Source organism: Megalobrama amblycephala, linkage group LG4 (genome assembly GCF_018812025.1).
Source record: "Megalobrama amblycephala isolate DHTTF-2021 linkage group LG4, ASM1881202v1, whole genome shotgun sequence".
NCBI lineage: Eukaryota > Metazoa > Chordata > Actinopteri > Cypriniformes > Xenocyprididae > Megalobrama > Megalobrama amblycephala.
This window is the reverse complement of record NC_063047.1, coordinates 34,744,105-34,758,437: the sequence shown is the minus strand read 5'-3', so window position 1 is coordinate 34,758,437 and position 14,333 is coordinate 34,744,105. Positions and strand designations below refer to the sequence as shown.

General features: G+C 35.8%; 1 protein-coding gene across 2 annotated transcripts in view; it reads left to right on the top strand.

The window, feature by feature from the left end:
• The first annotated feature begins 2,159 nt into the window (after nt 1-2,159).
• Nucleotides 2,160-14,333, top strand: part of rtkna (rhotekin a) — an 82,119-nt gene continuing 69,945 nt past the window's right edge. For both annotated transcript variants that reach the window (XM_048189026.1, XM_048189029.1), the window contains exon 1: nt 2,160-2,502. In XM_048189026.1, coding sequence (XP_048044983.1) covers nt 2,392-2,502 — 111 coding nt within the window. In that variant the 5' untranslated portion in view covers nt 2,160-2,391. The remainder of the gene's footprint in view (nt 2,503-14,333) is intronic.

The following is a 14,333-nucleotide window of genomic DNA, read 5'->3' as shown; positions in this document are numbered from 1 at the left end:
TTATACAATAATAGAATGATTATCGCGGATATCTAATACAAAATAAACACCTCTATTGAATTGATTATCAAATTGTGTTAATAATAGGCGATTTGGCGCTGGGGTATGTTGTTTTTGAAATTATGTTGTTGTTGAGTGCTCGTTGTTATCAGAGGCGCGTGCAACAGGGTTCACAGCGCTCGTGCACACGGATTAGCACTTCAATCTATCGCTGTTGCGGAGACTCTCTATTCCATACGTTGAAATCACAAAAAACAAAATACATATAAACGTGTCACTGCTCTTGATATACAATCACTGATGAAAATCTTTGGTTTTAATGAGAAAAAAAAAAAAAAAATTCACTTCGTTGGATTAGAACCGGGAATCTCTTACATCCTAATCGGAGAAACTGCCACTAGTCCATCAGGACATTCAATCATCAAAGGCGGATCGTCGTATTTATTAACTAATGTACATACTCTCGAGACTAACGACATTGTATTATAGTAGATGTAGGAAAACTATCATATTTGAACACATTTATAATTTTAATATCATATCATTATTATTGTAATAATAATACAACCACCCATACACATTCTTGTCCCACCCACTTTGTAAAACAAAGTTACGCCACTGACCCCAGTTGAATATGCATAAGGCACGATTAGCATAATGATATGTCGCCGAATACAGAGCTCTGTAATGCAATTGTTACTAGTAAGAATTGCTATTGTAGAGCTCTGTAATTCAATTTGTACTAATAAGATTGCAATTACAGAGCTCTCTAATTCTAATTGTTACTAGTAAGAACTGAATTATAGAGCTCTGTAACTTAATTCTTACTAGTAACAATTGAATTAGAGAGCTCTATAATTTAATTATTACTAGTAAGAATTGCAATTAGAGAGCTCTACAATTGAATTCTTACTAGTAACAATTTGATTATAGAGCTCTCTAATTGAATTACAGAGCTCTCTAATTCAATTGTTACTAGTAACAATTATGATTAGAGAGCTCTGTAATTCAATTGTTACTAGTAACAATTACGATTAGAGAGCTCTCTAATTCAATTGTTACTAGTAACAATTGAATTAGAGAGCTCTGTAATTGAATTATAGAGCTCTGCAATTACACATATCTTTAATGTGTATTTTTACTAGTAATAAATCAATTGAAGAGCTCTGTAATTCAATTGTTACTAGTAAGAATTCAGTTAGAGAGCTCTATAATTGTAATTGTTACTAGTAAGAATTCAATTAGAGAGCTCTATAATTGTAATTGTTACTAGTAAGAATTAAATTAGAGAGCTCTATAATTGTAATTGTTACTAGTAAGAATTCAATTAGAGAGCTCTATAATTGTAATTGTTACTAGTAAAAATTGAATTAGAGAGCTCTATAATTGTAATTGTTACTAGTAAGAATTCAATTAGAGAGCTCTATAATCCCAATTGTTACTAGTAACAATTGAATTACAGAGCTCTATAATTAAAAATGAATGGAAGTCAATGGAGACATATGACTAGTAATAAATGAATTGTAGAGCTCTCTAATTGGAATTGTTACTAGTAACAATTGAATTAGAGAGCTCTATAATCATAATTGTTACTAGTAAAAATTGAATTATAGAGCTCTGTAATTGTAATTGTTACTAGTAAAAATTTAATTGTAGAGCTCTATAATTGTTATTGTGACTAGTAAAAACCGAATTAGAGAGCTCTACAATTATAATTGTTACTAGTAAAAATTGAATTATAGAGCTCTGTAATCGTAATTGTTACTAGTATAAATTAAATTATAGAGCTCTTTAATTTAATTGTTACTAGTAAAAATATAATTATGACGAGTAACGCTGGAACGTTTTTATGCTGAAACGGCCTTCCATACCAGTCCCCATCATGCGACTTTTCTGACACTGAATCGTGTTTACGTGATTAATATTTTATTATGTATGCTGCATTTTGTCGAGTCAAGCAAGTATCAACGCATTACGTTTCATATCCCCACAAACCTTTCAGGAGGAGTTCAGCGGGCATCATGTGTTGTTTTGTTGATATACCGCTTATCCGCCGACAGAGGACGCTGTTTCACCTGGCTCACAATCTCGGAAAGTAACTCCGATCCCATCAGCTCTGGGAATTCAATCACACGCTTTCTAGATGCAAGATTATAGCACTGTAGTGAGAGCAGCAGAGTAGAGTGTGCTTCTTGCGATCTTCCGTTTTTCCTTTTGTAGTTTTTTTAAACAGAAAATAGAGAAAGGGACGTCATCTGATTTACATGAACGTGACTGTGACAGTGATCCGCTGCAACGTGGAGCGTCTCCAAACCAAACTGCGGCTTGGTCTCAGGTCTGTGAGAATAAACAGCGTTGTTTGGGAGTGAAGGATCAACTTAAAAGTCGCGAATGTTTTGCCGAAATCAGACAGCGAGAGCGACTGTCGCTCGGGGCTCCGCGCTGGAGATGGAGATCCGCCGTGGAAAGTTCAGACAAAGTGTTTTCATGGAGACCCCGCAGGTAAATGAAGCTCCGGTGATCTCTGTGTGTCCAGAGGCTCAGCTGGACTCGAGTATAGTCTGCTGTGTAATGTTACTCTTCGTAAATGTTAAAATTTACGAACACCAATAAATAAAGGTGCCTTATAAAGGAGTAGTTTATAGTAGGTAACGGTATTTCCTACAGATGACAGGAATAAATGATGTAGTGGCTGAATGATACTCTTGTCCTGGTTGAGGGCTTAATGTGGGGCTTGAAGTCAAAAGTGTTGAGGTGGTCTAACTGTCCTGTCACTGTAAAAAAAAAAAAAAAAGTCCCATTAGGCTGAAATTCTTTTGCCATAAGTAGTTTAGCATAATAGTCTCTAGTTTAAAAAAAAAAAAAAAAAAAAAAAACTGAAGAGATTTAATTTTAAATTATCATTAATATTTAAAAACATTTGTCATATCAAGTCAGTGTGGTGTAAACCAACACACAGGAGGCCATTTTATACATTTTAAACTCCTATAGACCCTCATGACAGAATAGTAAGAACATTCAAGTCATTAATAAAAAAAAAATATATATATTTTTTTTGAAAATAGAGGAAGACAATTATTTTAGTACTTGATAGTTACGTTTTCTAGAGCCATTAAAGTCACCAGTAATCAAAATGGACTGTTTTTATTTATTTATTTATTTATTTTCTTTTTGGATTATTGCAGTAGGCTATTTATTACAAATGTTTTAACCGTGCACATTATTATTATTATTATTTTTAATTTATGTGCCATTGTGCCCTTATAATCTGTGATCAAAATAATTTCCCTTTCCTCTTTCAACGACATCTCTTCCCTGGGGCACATTTAAGCTCAAACCGGTGTGCAACGTTTTGCTACGGTTTCCCTGTTGAACGACATGTTTCCTGGAAACGATGTGCAACAGGGTTTGAGATACGTTTTCTCTTGTTTGGTGGGTGTGTCAGAAATGTCAGCCCAATCAACAACAACATGTATATAAACCGTGCAGTATTAAAGAAACAGCTCATAAATGTAGCCTAACATCAAAATAAATTCACAAGAGCAAGTATATTGTTTGCACATGTTTATTTACATTAATGGCAAAATAACTTAAATAATAAGCACAAGTATAGATCTGGAACTTCTTTAAGTCTGTCTAAATATCATTTAGTAATTGCAATGTCTTCTGGTCCATATCCTTTTCTTAGGAAGATGTGCTAGACACTGATTAATGTAACATAAAAATACTATACTTATATATTTTGCTATTGTATTGTGGTGTGATACTTTCATAAACTTTCATAAACATAAAGGCAAATGTTGGATCACAATAATTAGGAACCACAATTTCCACAAATCACTTCACTCTTTTGAGATGTTTTTTTCTGGACGGCAAGGGCAGTGACTGTAACATCGAGCGTATTTTGTAGTATTAAACATGTATCTATACCGACTTCATCAGGCCCCGAAAATTATTCAAAAAGAACACAAAGAATGGCCTTCTCAGCTGCCGTAGTTACAACCCTTGAGTCATCAGAACAGGGTGTTCAACGCACCACCGTTTCCGTTTAAAAAACTTTTTGCAACGTTTTGTCGGGGCTGAACGCAGCCCTGATGATGTGTTCACTGGCGTGAGGGCGGGATCAACCTGTCACTCACATGAGATCACAGCAATAGCAAACCACACTGATCCAGCAATCCAATGAATTCCTAATGGACAAAATCAAGTCCAGCCCTACGTTTTTTCTTGTTCGAAAATCTGTTTCACTTGGATAGACGTAACAACAGGGAAGAAAAGACGATCGCAACTTCCGTTTCATGCCGACTTTAAACTTTTTTTTTTAAATGCACTTTTTTTTTCTTTCAAAAATGTGTGAAACAAACATAAATACAGATTTCATTTCCAAAAGCTTGACACACGTGTTTTATTCTAGATATTTCCCCTCTTATAATTTCTGACATGCTCATTTGTCATTGACCGCCGGTACACATAATCTTATCAAACACTGCAGTAGATCCCTTGCATTCTTCTAAGGGGAAAGGGCTGCATGGCATCTGTATATGATTATCCCAGAGTAGGTTGAGTTAAAAGAGAACTCTGTCTAACCCCTAATTATTTTTATACGTAGCCTGCTGTGGTGAGATGGAAAGAAGCATGGTTGGTTCAGAATGTGGCTGTTGGATGTGTAGAGTCCCAGTGGCAGATATGGGCTGCTGTGCTTGAATTCCTAATTTGGCTTGGGATTCGGGACCTTAGTCTTCTGCTGCGGTGACTATATGTTTACATTTTAGTTGTGCGGGAGGATTTAAATCCATGTTGATTTGACATCAGGGATTAAGGGATCTTAAATCATAGGTGTATCTTGTCCTGATTGAACAGGAAAAGTCACATGGACTGTCACATCTTTTGGTTCATTGGTTGTTAATTATTCTCAACCAGGGGACCTCTGCAAACTTCAAGGGGGCTTCAAGATGACTTAAAATGTTTTAAAATAAGACCTAAACATTAAAATAATCAAAAACAACTAAAAATGAAGATATACCTTATTTTAATTTACCCCCTCGACACCTGTTTGTTTCCTTTTGAAGAACCAGGATTCCCACTGTCTTGGAAATCCTGGATATAATTAGGTAAATTAATAAATTCTAAAAATGCTAAGGACATTTTTATTAAAAAAAACAAAAAAACATACATATATATGAAGAGTTCAGATGCAAAAGCCTCTAAGTGCCATCTGAAATTTTCTTCTAAAATTAGCATTTTTATCAAGCTTGTATGTTTATATTCAGTTATTTTACTTTAATGGCAATGAAAAGGACCTATTAATTAACATCAAAGTGAAATTACTGAACCCAAACATATGAGCTTGATAAAAATGCTCATTTTAGAAGAAAGTTTCAGATGGCACTTAGAGGCTTTTGCATCTGAAGTCTTCATATATATATATTATGCTAAGCTCTAAATATTTTTATAGTGTAAAAATTTATTAAAAACATTTTTAAAAAATCCTTATGCAGTAAATTACAAATTAATTGAAGAGTCATGTAAATATATTTGTTTAAAAAGAGTGGGAACCCTGAAGAACATTCAGCTCCTAAAAAATTGTGGAATCATGAAATTTAATTTAATTTTGATATTGATTAGTTTAGTTACTTTTTTTATTTAAAGAAACTATTTGTGCCCGAAGATTAGAATTGGGGAAAAAAAAAAAAAAAATAGCCCTATGATTAGCGGGCCTTCTAATATTGTTGTGGACGATGGGGGGCCTTAGAGTTAAAGGGGGCCTATAATTTATTATAGCTTGTCAAATTAGTTTTTGTGTGTGTCCCTTTAAATGCAAATGAGCAGCTGCTCCCAGCCCCCTTTCCAGTAGAGGGCGGAGCTTTAACAGCTTCGATTGCTAAACAACAACAACAAAGCCAAAATGACGCTTGTCAGTAACAATTGACCCTCGTTTGTGAAGCAGTCCGGTGTAAAATGACGGTATGGCAACAACACTTTACTACAACAACTCTTCCTTATCTCTAAAACAGCCCTTTGTTGTGTGTTCTCAGGGGCGGGGCTTATGTAAATTTTGGGGTTTGTGATGTCACCAACCCGGGAAGAAGCTTGTTGTAGTCCCTACCAGCCATTTGTTCTGAATTCTGTAAAAGAAAATATCTCCCTTTGCATTGAACTTTGATCGTCATAACTTTGCAGATGTTGTTTATGCGCAAACAGCAACATTACACACTAACTAAAGTTAAAAAGTGAAAACATAATCAACCACCCCTTTAAAATGGTTGAGAACTACTGGTTCTCAGTCCATTTTCAAAATTTTTTCCTCATTCAAGTATTAGGCCTATAAAATTACTGTCAGACTTAGAAGCTCAGTTAATAACAGTTAAAGGGAAAGTTCACAGAAAAATGAAAATTCTGTCATTTACTCTCACTCGTGTTGTGTGTTAAATATTCCTTTTTTTAATCACTAAAGTGGAGGTTCTGTTTGATTCTTTAACTGCTGTAATCAGAGTTTGCATATCTTTTCCATTGATAAGACTTGCCTACTAGCCCCTATCAGTATCATTTAGGCACTAAATGCATGTTACTAATGGAGTCCTTCATTCAAGATGCATGTGATTTCACTCAAGTCATTGTGTGCTTTGTTGAAAAGCTTTTAAGACGTCCCAGGTCCCCACTGACATCACATTACCCCCTCTAGATGAGTTACATTCTACTGTTTGATGTCTTCACCGTGGCTGCTGATTGGAAATCAATATGGCCTAATGAAAATCTTTTTAAAGAGATCTTTTTACCTTTGCATACACACACAGAGATGCGCAACCTGATTGAACTTTACAATATCGTGCCCCAGTTTGCATTAATAGTACTGCAGCAGGCTGTGTGTGAAAGCTCAGGTGAAGCAATTATACTGAGCGGTAGAGGGAAGGAAGATTGCTGGATCAGTTAAGAGACTTAAAGCAGTAATGGAAAAATTGGCTCACAGATCTGGTGTAATGCCTTTGATTACTGGCAAGTCAGCAACAAACATTAAACCTTTGCAGTGCACTTTTTTTAATTGAAAACTGCAACAGCTGATGGAAAATGCATTTTTGGGGGGGTTATGTTGTGTCATGCCTGTTGTCAGTTAAATCATACTGTCATTTTTATATTTGTCTAGTTAGCATACATTTTTTTGGTTTGCTCACAACACAGTCCATTAAAACCACAGTGTTTGCCCGCTGAGGGACTCTGCCACATATAGATTTCCCTGAAAGAAGTTAAAAGTGATGTAGGCTACATACCACCAGACCAGACACACCCTTCCACCCACACCATTGCTTCTTTCCTGACGGAATTCTGCTTAATTCACTCTGTACTGGATTGTCCAAGATGATTTCTGACGATTATTGATGCTGACAAGAAAACATGTACCTACACTGGTTTCCTTAGACATGTATTATGTTAGTTTCTCTCATCAGGCAAAGCTGCTTGTTTTACACAGTCCGAGTTGCTGTTTTTTCCAGACTGTATTTTTTTATGGTGATGTTTTCTCCATTTCTCCATTGGCTCTCCTGTGTATTTGCTTTGAGCACTTGACCATATTCTCTGTACTTCCTTAGGGAAGGGAAGATATGCATAGACACACATTACAGTTTGGAGTCAGTACAATTATATAATGGTAATATATAGTAGTGTAGTGTACCAGCTATCTTAAAGGTGCCATCGAACGTTTTTTTACAAGATGTAATATAAGTCTAAGGTGTCCCCTGAATGTGTCTGTGAAGTGTCAGCTCAAAATACCCCATAGATTTTTTTAAATTAATTTTTTTAACTTAACATCATTAAATATGAGCCGATTCATGGTGCGACCTCTTTAAATCTGGCGCTCCCCCGCCAACGGAGCTCGCGCTTTCCTTTAACAGCATAAACAAAGTTCACACAGCTAATATAACCCTCAAAATGGATCTTTACAAAGTGTCCGTCATTCATGCTGCATGCATACATCGGATCATGTGAGTATTGTATTTATTTGGATGTTTACATTTGATTCTGAATGAGTTTGAGGCTATGCTCCGTGGCTAACGGCTAATGCTACACTGTTTGAGAGATTTATAAAGAATGAAGATGTGTTTATGAATTATACAGACTGCAAGTGTTTAATAATGAAAATAGCGACGGCTCTTGTCTCCGTGAATACAGTAAGAAACGATGGTAACTTTAACCACATTTAACAGTACATTAGCAACATGCTAACGAAACATTTAGAAAGACAGTTTACAAATATCACAAAAAATTAGGGCTGCACGATATATCGCATGAGATTGTCACGCGCATTTCGTCAGTAAAGCCGGTTCCCTGATTACCGCTAAATCGCCATCACCTGCTTTCAAATGAAGCGGCATTTAATAGACAGAGCCGTAGGTCACTGAAAAGCCACGCAATATCGGGTTCATATCGCAGATGAATCGCCTGCGATAATGAACGCGATATTGCGTGGCCTGTCCGTGAACTACGGCTCCGTCTATTAAAAGGCGCTCCGTTTAAAAACAGGTGATGCCGATTTAGCGGTAATCAGGGAACCGGCATTACTGACGAAATGCGCGTGAGAATAGCATGCGATTAATCGTGCAGCCCTACATGATATCATGGATCATGTCAGTTATTATTGCTCCATCTGCCATTTTTCACTGTTGTTCTTGCTTGCTTACCTAGTCTGATGATTCAGCTGTGCACAGATCCAGACGTTAATACTGGCTGCCCTTGTCTAATGCTTTGAACATGAGCTGGCATATGCAAATATTGGGGGCATACATATTAATGATCCCGACTCTTACATAACAGTCGGTGTTATGTTGAGATTCGCCTGTTTTTTGGAGGTCTTTTAAACAAATGAGATTTATATAAGGAGGAGGAAACTATGGAGTTTGAGACTCACTGTATGTCATTTCCATGTACTGAACTCTTGTTGTTCAACTATGCCAAGATAAATTCAATTTTTAATTCTAGGGCACCTTTAAAATATTTCTTGCTGTGGTTCATCTTAGATGTGCAATATAATATAGATGAATGCACACTTGCATTTTTAGCTGAAGATTTTAATAGTAATTTCACTCATATATTTGGCTTTCTTGGACTTGTAAGGTCACACGTTGCACTTATGCAACGCCTTTCGTCATGTTCAGAATGAGGCAGTACATGCCATAAACTAGGAAGGAGTTGATATCTTAAAGAAATGCAAAAACTTCCCCTTCAGCATGTTAGCAGAGCTGCCAGACCCCAGAGAACAATGAGGAATCTTTCAGCACTGGGGCCTAAACAGGAGCACATGCTTTTGGATTTAAACGAAGGTCCCTGGCAGAAAGCCCTGTTAAGAGGAACCGGAGAGGAGGATAATCGTCCACGCTCTGATGTCATAGAAGCCTCGCTCTTTTTAGTTAGTATGCCAGGCACTCTTGAACCGTGAGAGCTGAGAACAGGCGTTTTGAGCGTTGTTTGTTGAACTCCGTATAAAAGAGAGGGGATGTTTGAGTTTCAGTGACAACAGCTTTTTTCAATTGCATTTTTTTTTTTAAATCGTTGTTTGCTTTGCTTAGAATTGTTTTTTGAACCAAACCCAGAACCCAAGAAGCATATTGGCAAAAAACCTCTATTAATGAGAACAACATCCTGTGATTGTGTAGTGGAAGAAAAAATGGTAGAGACTATGAAGGGGGAGTGTTCGAACCACTGCATTGCAAGACATTCCAATGAATAATTACTGACAAAAATATGACAATCCTATTCCATAGTTTTGTTTTGCTGCATTCACATTTCTATAAAGCATACAGGAGTTTATATCACTGTATTCAACACTTTTTAATTGTATTTCCTATATTTTCTAATTCATGGGGTTAAAGCAGCTTGACACATCTTGCAGTCTCCCGCATACAAGAATATTTCTATTTAAAGGTGCCATTGAACGTTTTTTTACAAGATGTAATATAAGTCTAAGGTGTCCCCTGAATGTGTCTATGAAGTTTCAGCTCAAAATAACCCATAGATTTTTTTTTAATAAATTTTATTAACTTCGTATTTTGGGGCATAATTAGAAATGCCCCGATTCAGGCTGCGGCCCCTTTAAATGCTCGCGCTCTCTGCCCCCGGAGCTCGCGCTTGCCTTAAACAGTGCATAAACAAAGTTTACACAGCTAATATAACCCTCAAAATGGATCTTTACAAAGTGTTCGTCATGCATGCGGCATGCATGCGTCGTATTATGTGAGTATTGTATACTGTTATATTGTTTACTTCTGATTTTGAATGAGTTTGACAGTGCTCCGTGGCTAACAGCTAATGCTACACAGTTGGAGAGATTTATAAAGAATGAAGTTGTGTTTATGAATTATACAGACTGCAAGTGTTTAAAAATGAAAATAACGACAGTCTTGTCTCCGTGAATACAGTAAGAAACAATGGTAACTTTAACCACATTTAACAGTACATTAGCAACATGTTAACGAAACATTTAGAAAGACAATTTACAAATATCACTAAAAATATCATGTTATCATGGATCATGTCAGTTATTATTGCTCCATCTGCCATTTTTCACTGTTGTTCTTGCTTGCTTACCTAGTCTGATGATTCAGCTGTGCACATCCAGACGTTAATACTGGCTGCCCTTGTGTAATACCTGCAAATATTGGGGGCGTACACCCTGACTGTTACGTAACAGTCGGTGTTATGTTGAGATTCGCCTGTTCTTCGGAGGTCTTTTAAACAAATAAGATTTATATAAGAAGGAGGAAACAATGGAGTTTGAGACTCACTGTATGTCATTTCCATGTACTCAACTCTAATTATTTAACTATGCCAAGATAAATTCAATTTTTAATTCTAGGGCACCGTTAATAGTATTTATAGTGACATAAGATATGAACAGGTGACAGAATACTGTATGTAGCAGTTCATTATAAATGCCATAAACCAGGGCTGGGTTGAAAATATATATTTTTTATTTTAAAAAAAATGTATATATTTTTAAATAGATTCTCATTTTGTTGAAATGATAGATGCAGGATTTAATTATTTTTTTTCTTGAGAAACATTGGTCAGTATACTGTGCATTATATATCCAAATCTAATTAAATCGAGATCTGAATAGCGTAAAATCACTTGATTTGTGACACAAAAATTTGTGTCAATGGCCAGCCCTACCATGCACAGTAGCAGTGTTGTAGTTACTTTAAAAAAGTTATTAATTACTACGTATCAACTACATCTTCAACAGTGTAATTAGATTACTATACTAATTACTCTCTCTGTAAAAATTTTTGGATTCCTTATTACTAATTACTTTCTAAATCCCATATCAACCACGAACAGGTGAACAATACAAGGACAGACACGAAATACACAATTACTTTAATTACTCTTGAACTGACCAAAGCGTGTAACCGGAGAAGGTTACATTAAAAACATTCATTTTAACATTAAAATGTGATGTTAAATCCACTATTGTTTTATATAGAATTGTTGTAGTCCATACAGTATTTCATGTAATTACATCAGAAGTAACTGTAATTAAATTACAAAAAAAATTAAGAGCAATTCCTTACTTTACCACTACAAGGGGAAAGTAATTAAATTATAGTAATTAGATTACACCAAATAAATGACTAATCAAGTAATTGCATACAAAATATTAAGAGCTGCTATAAAACGCTCTCAACTACACATTGTGGATATTGGAAACAGGCTCAGTATTTAGTTGACATTGACTTTGCTGACAACACCCTTCAGTATTGGCATGTTTTTGTCCTAAAAATGAATGGAGGCTCAGATGTTCACAACAGCAGGATGTCAAATAGTTCAGGCCTCAACCCAGGATCTTGTGCTCAAGGACATCAAGATCAAGTCCAGTCCACTCTTATCTTATCTTGTTTGTGCAGAGCTGACATGGGGCATTATTCATACAATTGGGCATATGTCATATGATGTTTTTCCTTGTTAGGCAGATGAAGACAGGTTACTAGTATCTCCAAACTTGCATCATGACCACAGTAATGAATGTTTAATTTCATTTTCAGAAATGAAAAGACACATTTAATTCAGTTCTGTCATCGTTTCCAAACGTGCAATAACACCCAGACAGTTAAACTTGTATGCTGACTAATGCTGAAATCATTGCCATGTGTTGTTTTTTACTCAGCTTCCAGCAGCTTCTTGCCACCACAGTCAAAATACAAAAAAAAAAAAAAAAAAAAAAAAAAACCTAATTCAGATATCTTGAATTTTATTTTATTTTTTTTAAGTTTAAATTAAAGTGTCATCTTTCCTTGCTTAAAGCCATGGTTTCATTATCTAAATGACTCTGGCATTAACCTTGTTCTTTTCAGAAGGCTGAGTGTTTGTCTTGTAGCTTGAAGGAACGTCTTCCAGACAGAGAGGGATGAGACAAAGTAGAGGCCCGGACTTTTGTTAACGTCATTAACTGTTTCTAAATCAACTGGGTTCAGCTTAAGGGGGATTAATTTCATTCATGCGTACCTGTCTGCCTAGAAAAAAGGACGTGAGTCACACACTCTTTGGCAATGGCATGCCCACACACAGTCCTGAAGTGATCACTGTTATAATAACAACCACTGTGATTATACTAGTTCTAGTTGCTTGTGTTTGTGTCATAAGAGAGTTAATCCTCAGAGTTCATAAACTCCATCCTCTTAAACGTTTGAGTGTGTGAGAGTGTCAGCTGGGTTTTTAACTGTGTAAAGCAGTTCAACTGCAGTGATGCAATGCTAAACTTTTGAAAAGGTTTTAGTTTGGCACTTACTACATCTAACTACATTGAAAGTATACAAGGAGGCAGTATATTTTAAATATAAATCAGATGATATGGCTCATTTATTTTTGCAATCAAAGCAGCGTTTATTTAAAGTCTATAACAATGTCTTGAACATTGGGGGGGGGGTATTTTTATTTAAAGAAATTAAATAAAGCATTAAAAGGGATTTAAGGGAATAAAGAAGCATTAAGAATGGTAAAATAAGTTGTAGGTTGTGAAGTAGTCCATTTAAACTCTTTGCAAATAATATTTTACTTGAAAATATGTACATATTCACTCTTGTTTTTATGTCTGTTAAAAAAATGTAAAAACGTCTCGTGTCGTCACATTTAGTTAAGAATGACATCATTTAAAGGTCCCATTCTTCGTGATCCCATGTTTCAAACTTTAGTTAGTGTGTAATGTTGTTGTTAGAGTATAAATAAAATCTGTAAAATTTTAAAGCTCAAAGTTCAATGCCAAGCGAGATATTTTATTTAACAGAAGTCGCCTACATCGAACGGCCAGTTTGGACTACATCCCTCTACTTCCTTCTTTAATGATGTCACTAAAACAGTTTTTTGACTAACCTCCGCCCACAGGAATACACAAGAGTTGCGTTTGTAGAGTGTGTTTGTCGCCATGTCGTCGAAACGCTGTTATTTTCATCCCGCAGTCCAATCACCGGGTCTGATTCCGGCTCAAATTGATAGGGTAAAATCAAAGACATGTTTACAATAACACGGAAGCGCGTGCATCTCCACGTTATGGTAAGAGGCGTGACCTTTCCGGCCAAGGTTCGCTAAGCTGCTGTCGAATCACAACACAGGAACCGCTGGCACAATCAGAACTCGTTACGTATTTCTGAAGGAGGGACTTCATAGAACAAGGAAGTCATCAGCCCGTTTTTATGACAGTGGAAACAGCGGTATACAGATAAGTAAATTATGTGAAAAATGCTGTGTTTTTTTACACGCGAAACATGAACACATGTTATATTGCACACTATAAACACAATCAAAGCTTCAAAAAAACACGAAAAACGGGACCTTTAAATTATATTTATTAAGCATAAAGCATATTTTCAAAAAATTGAGTAGTTTGCATCACTGTATGTTATTGTGGGTTGTTAAACACATCCATCGTAAAACAGTTGTCAAATATTAAATGTTTAGCTACTTTATCTTACCATGCACGCACTCTTTCAATGTAAAAACTAAAAGCGTCGCGTTGGAATTCACACTCGTCTTCAGTGTATAGTAAGCCCCGCCTTCTTTGATCTGATTGGCCATCATTGTAACTTTTAAAAATGTAACTTTTTAAACTGTCTTACATCCTAACAACAAACAGCACAACTGTTGTCAACATTGATAATAATTAGAAATGTGTCTTAAAGGGTTAGTTCACCCAAAAATTACAAAAATTTTCACCCTCATGCCATTCTACACCCGTAAGACCTTTGTTCATCTTCAGAACACAAATTAAGATATTTTTGTTGAAATCTGATGGCTCAGTGAGGCCTGCATAGCCAGCAATGACATTTCCTCTCTCAAGATCCATAAAGTTA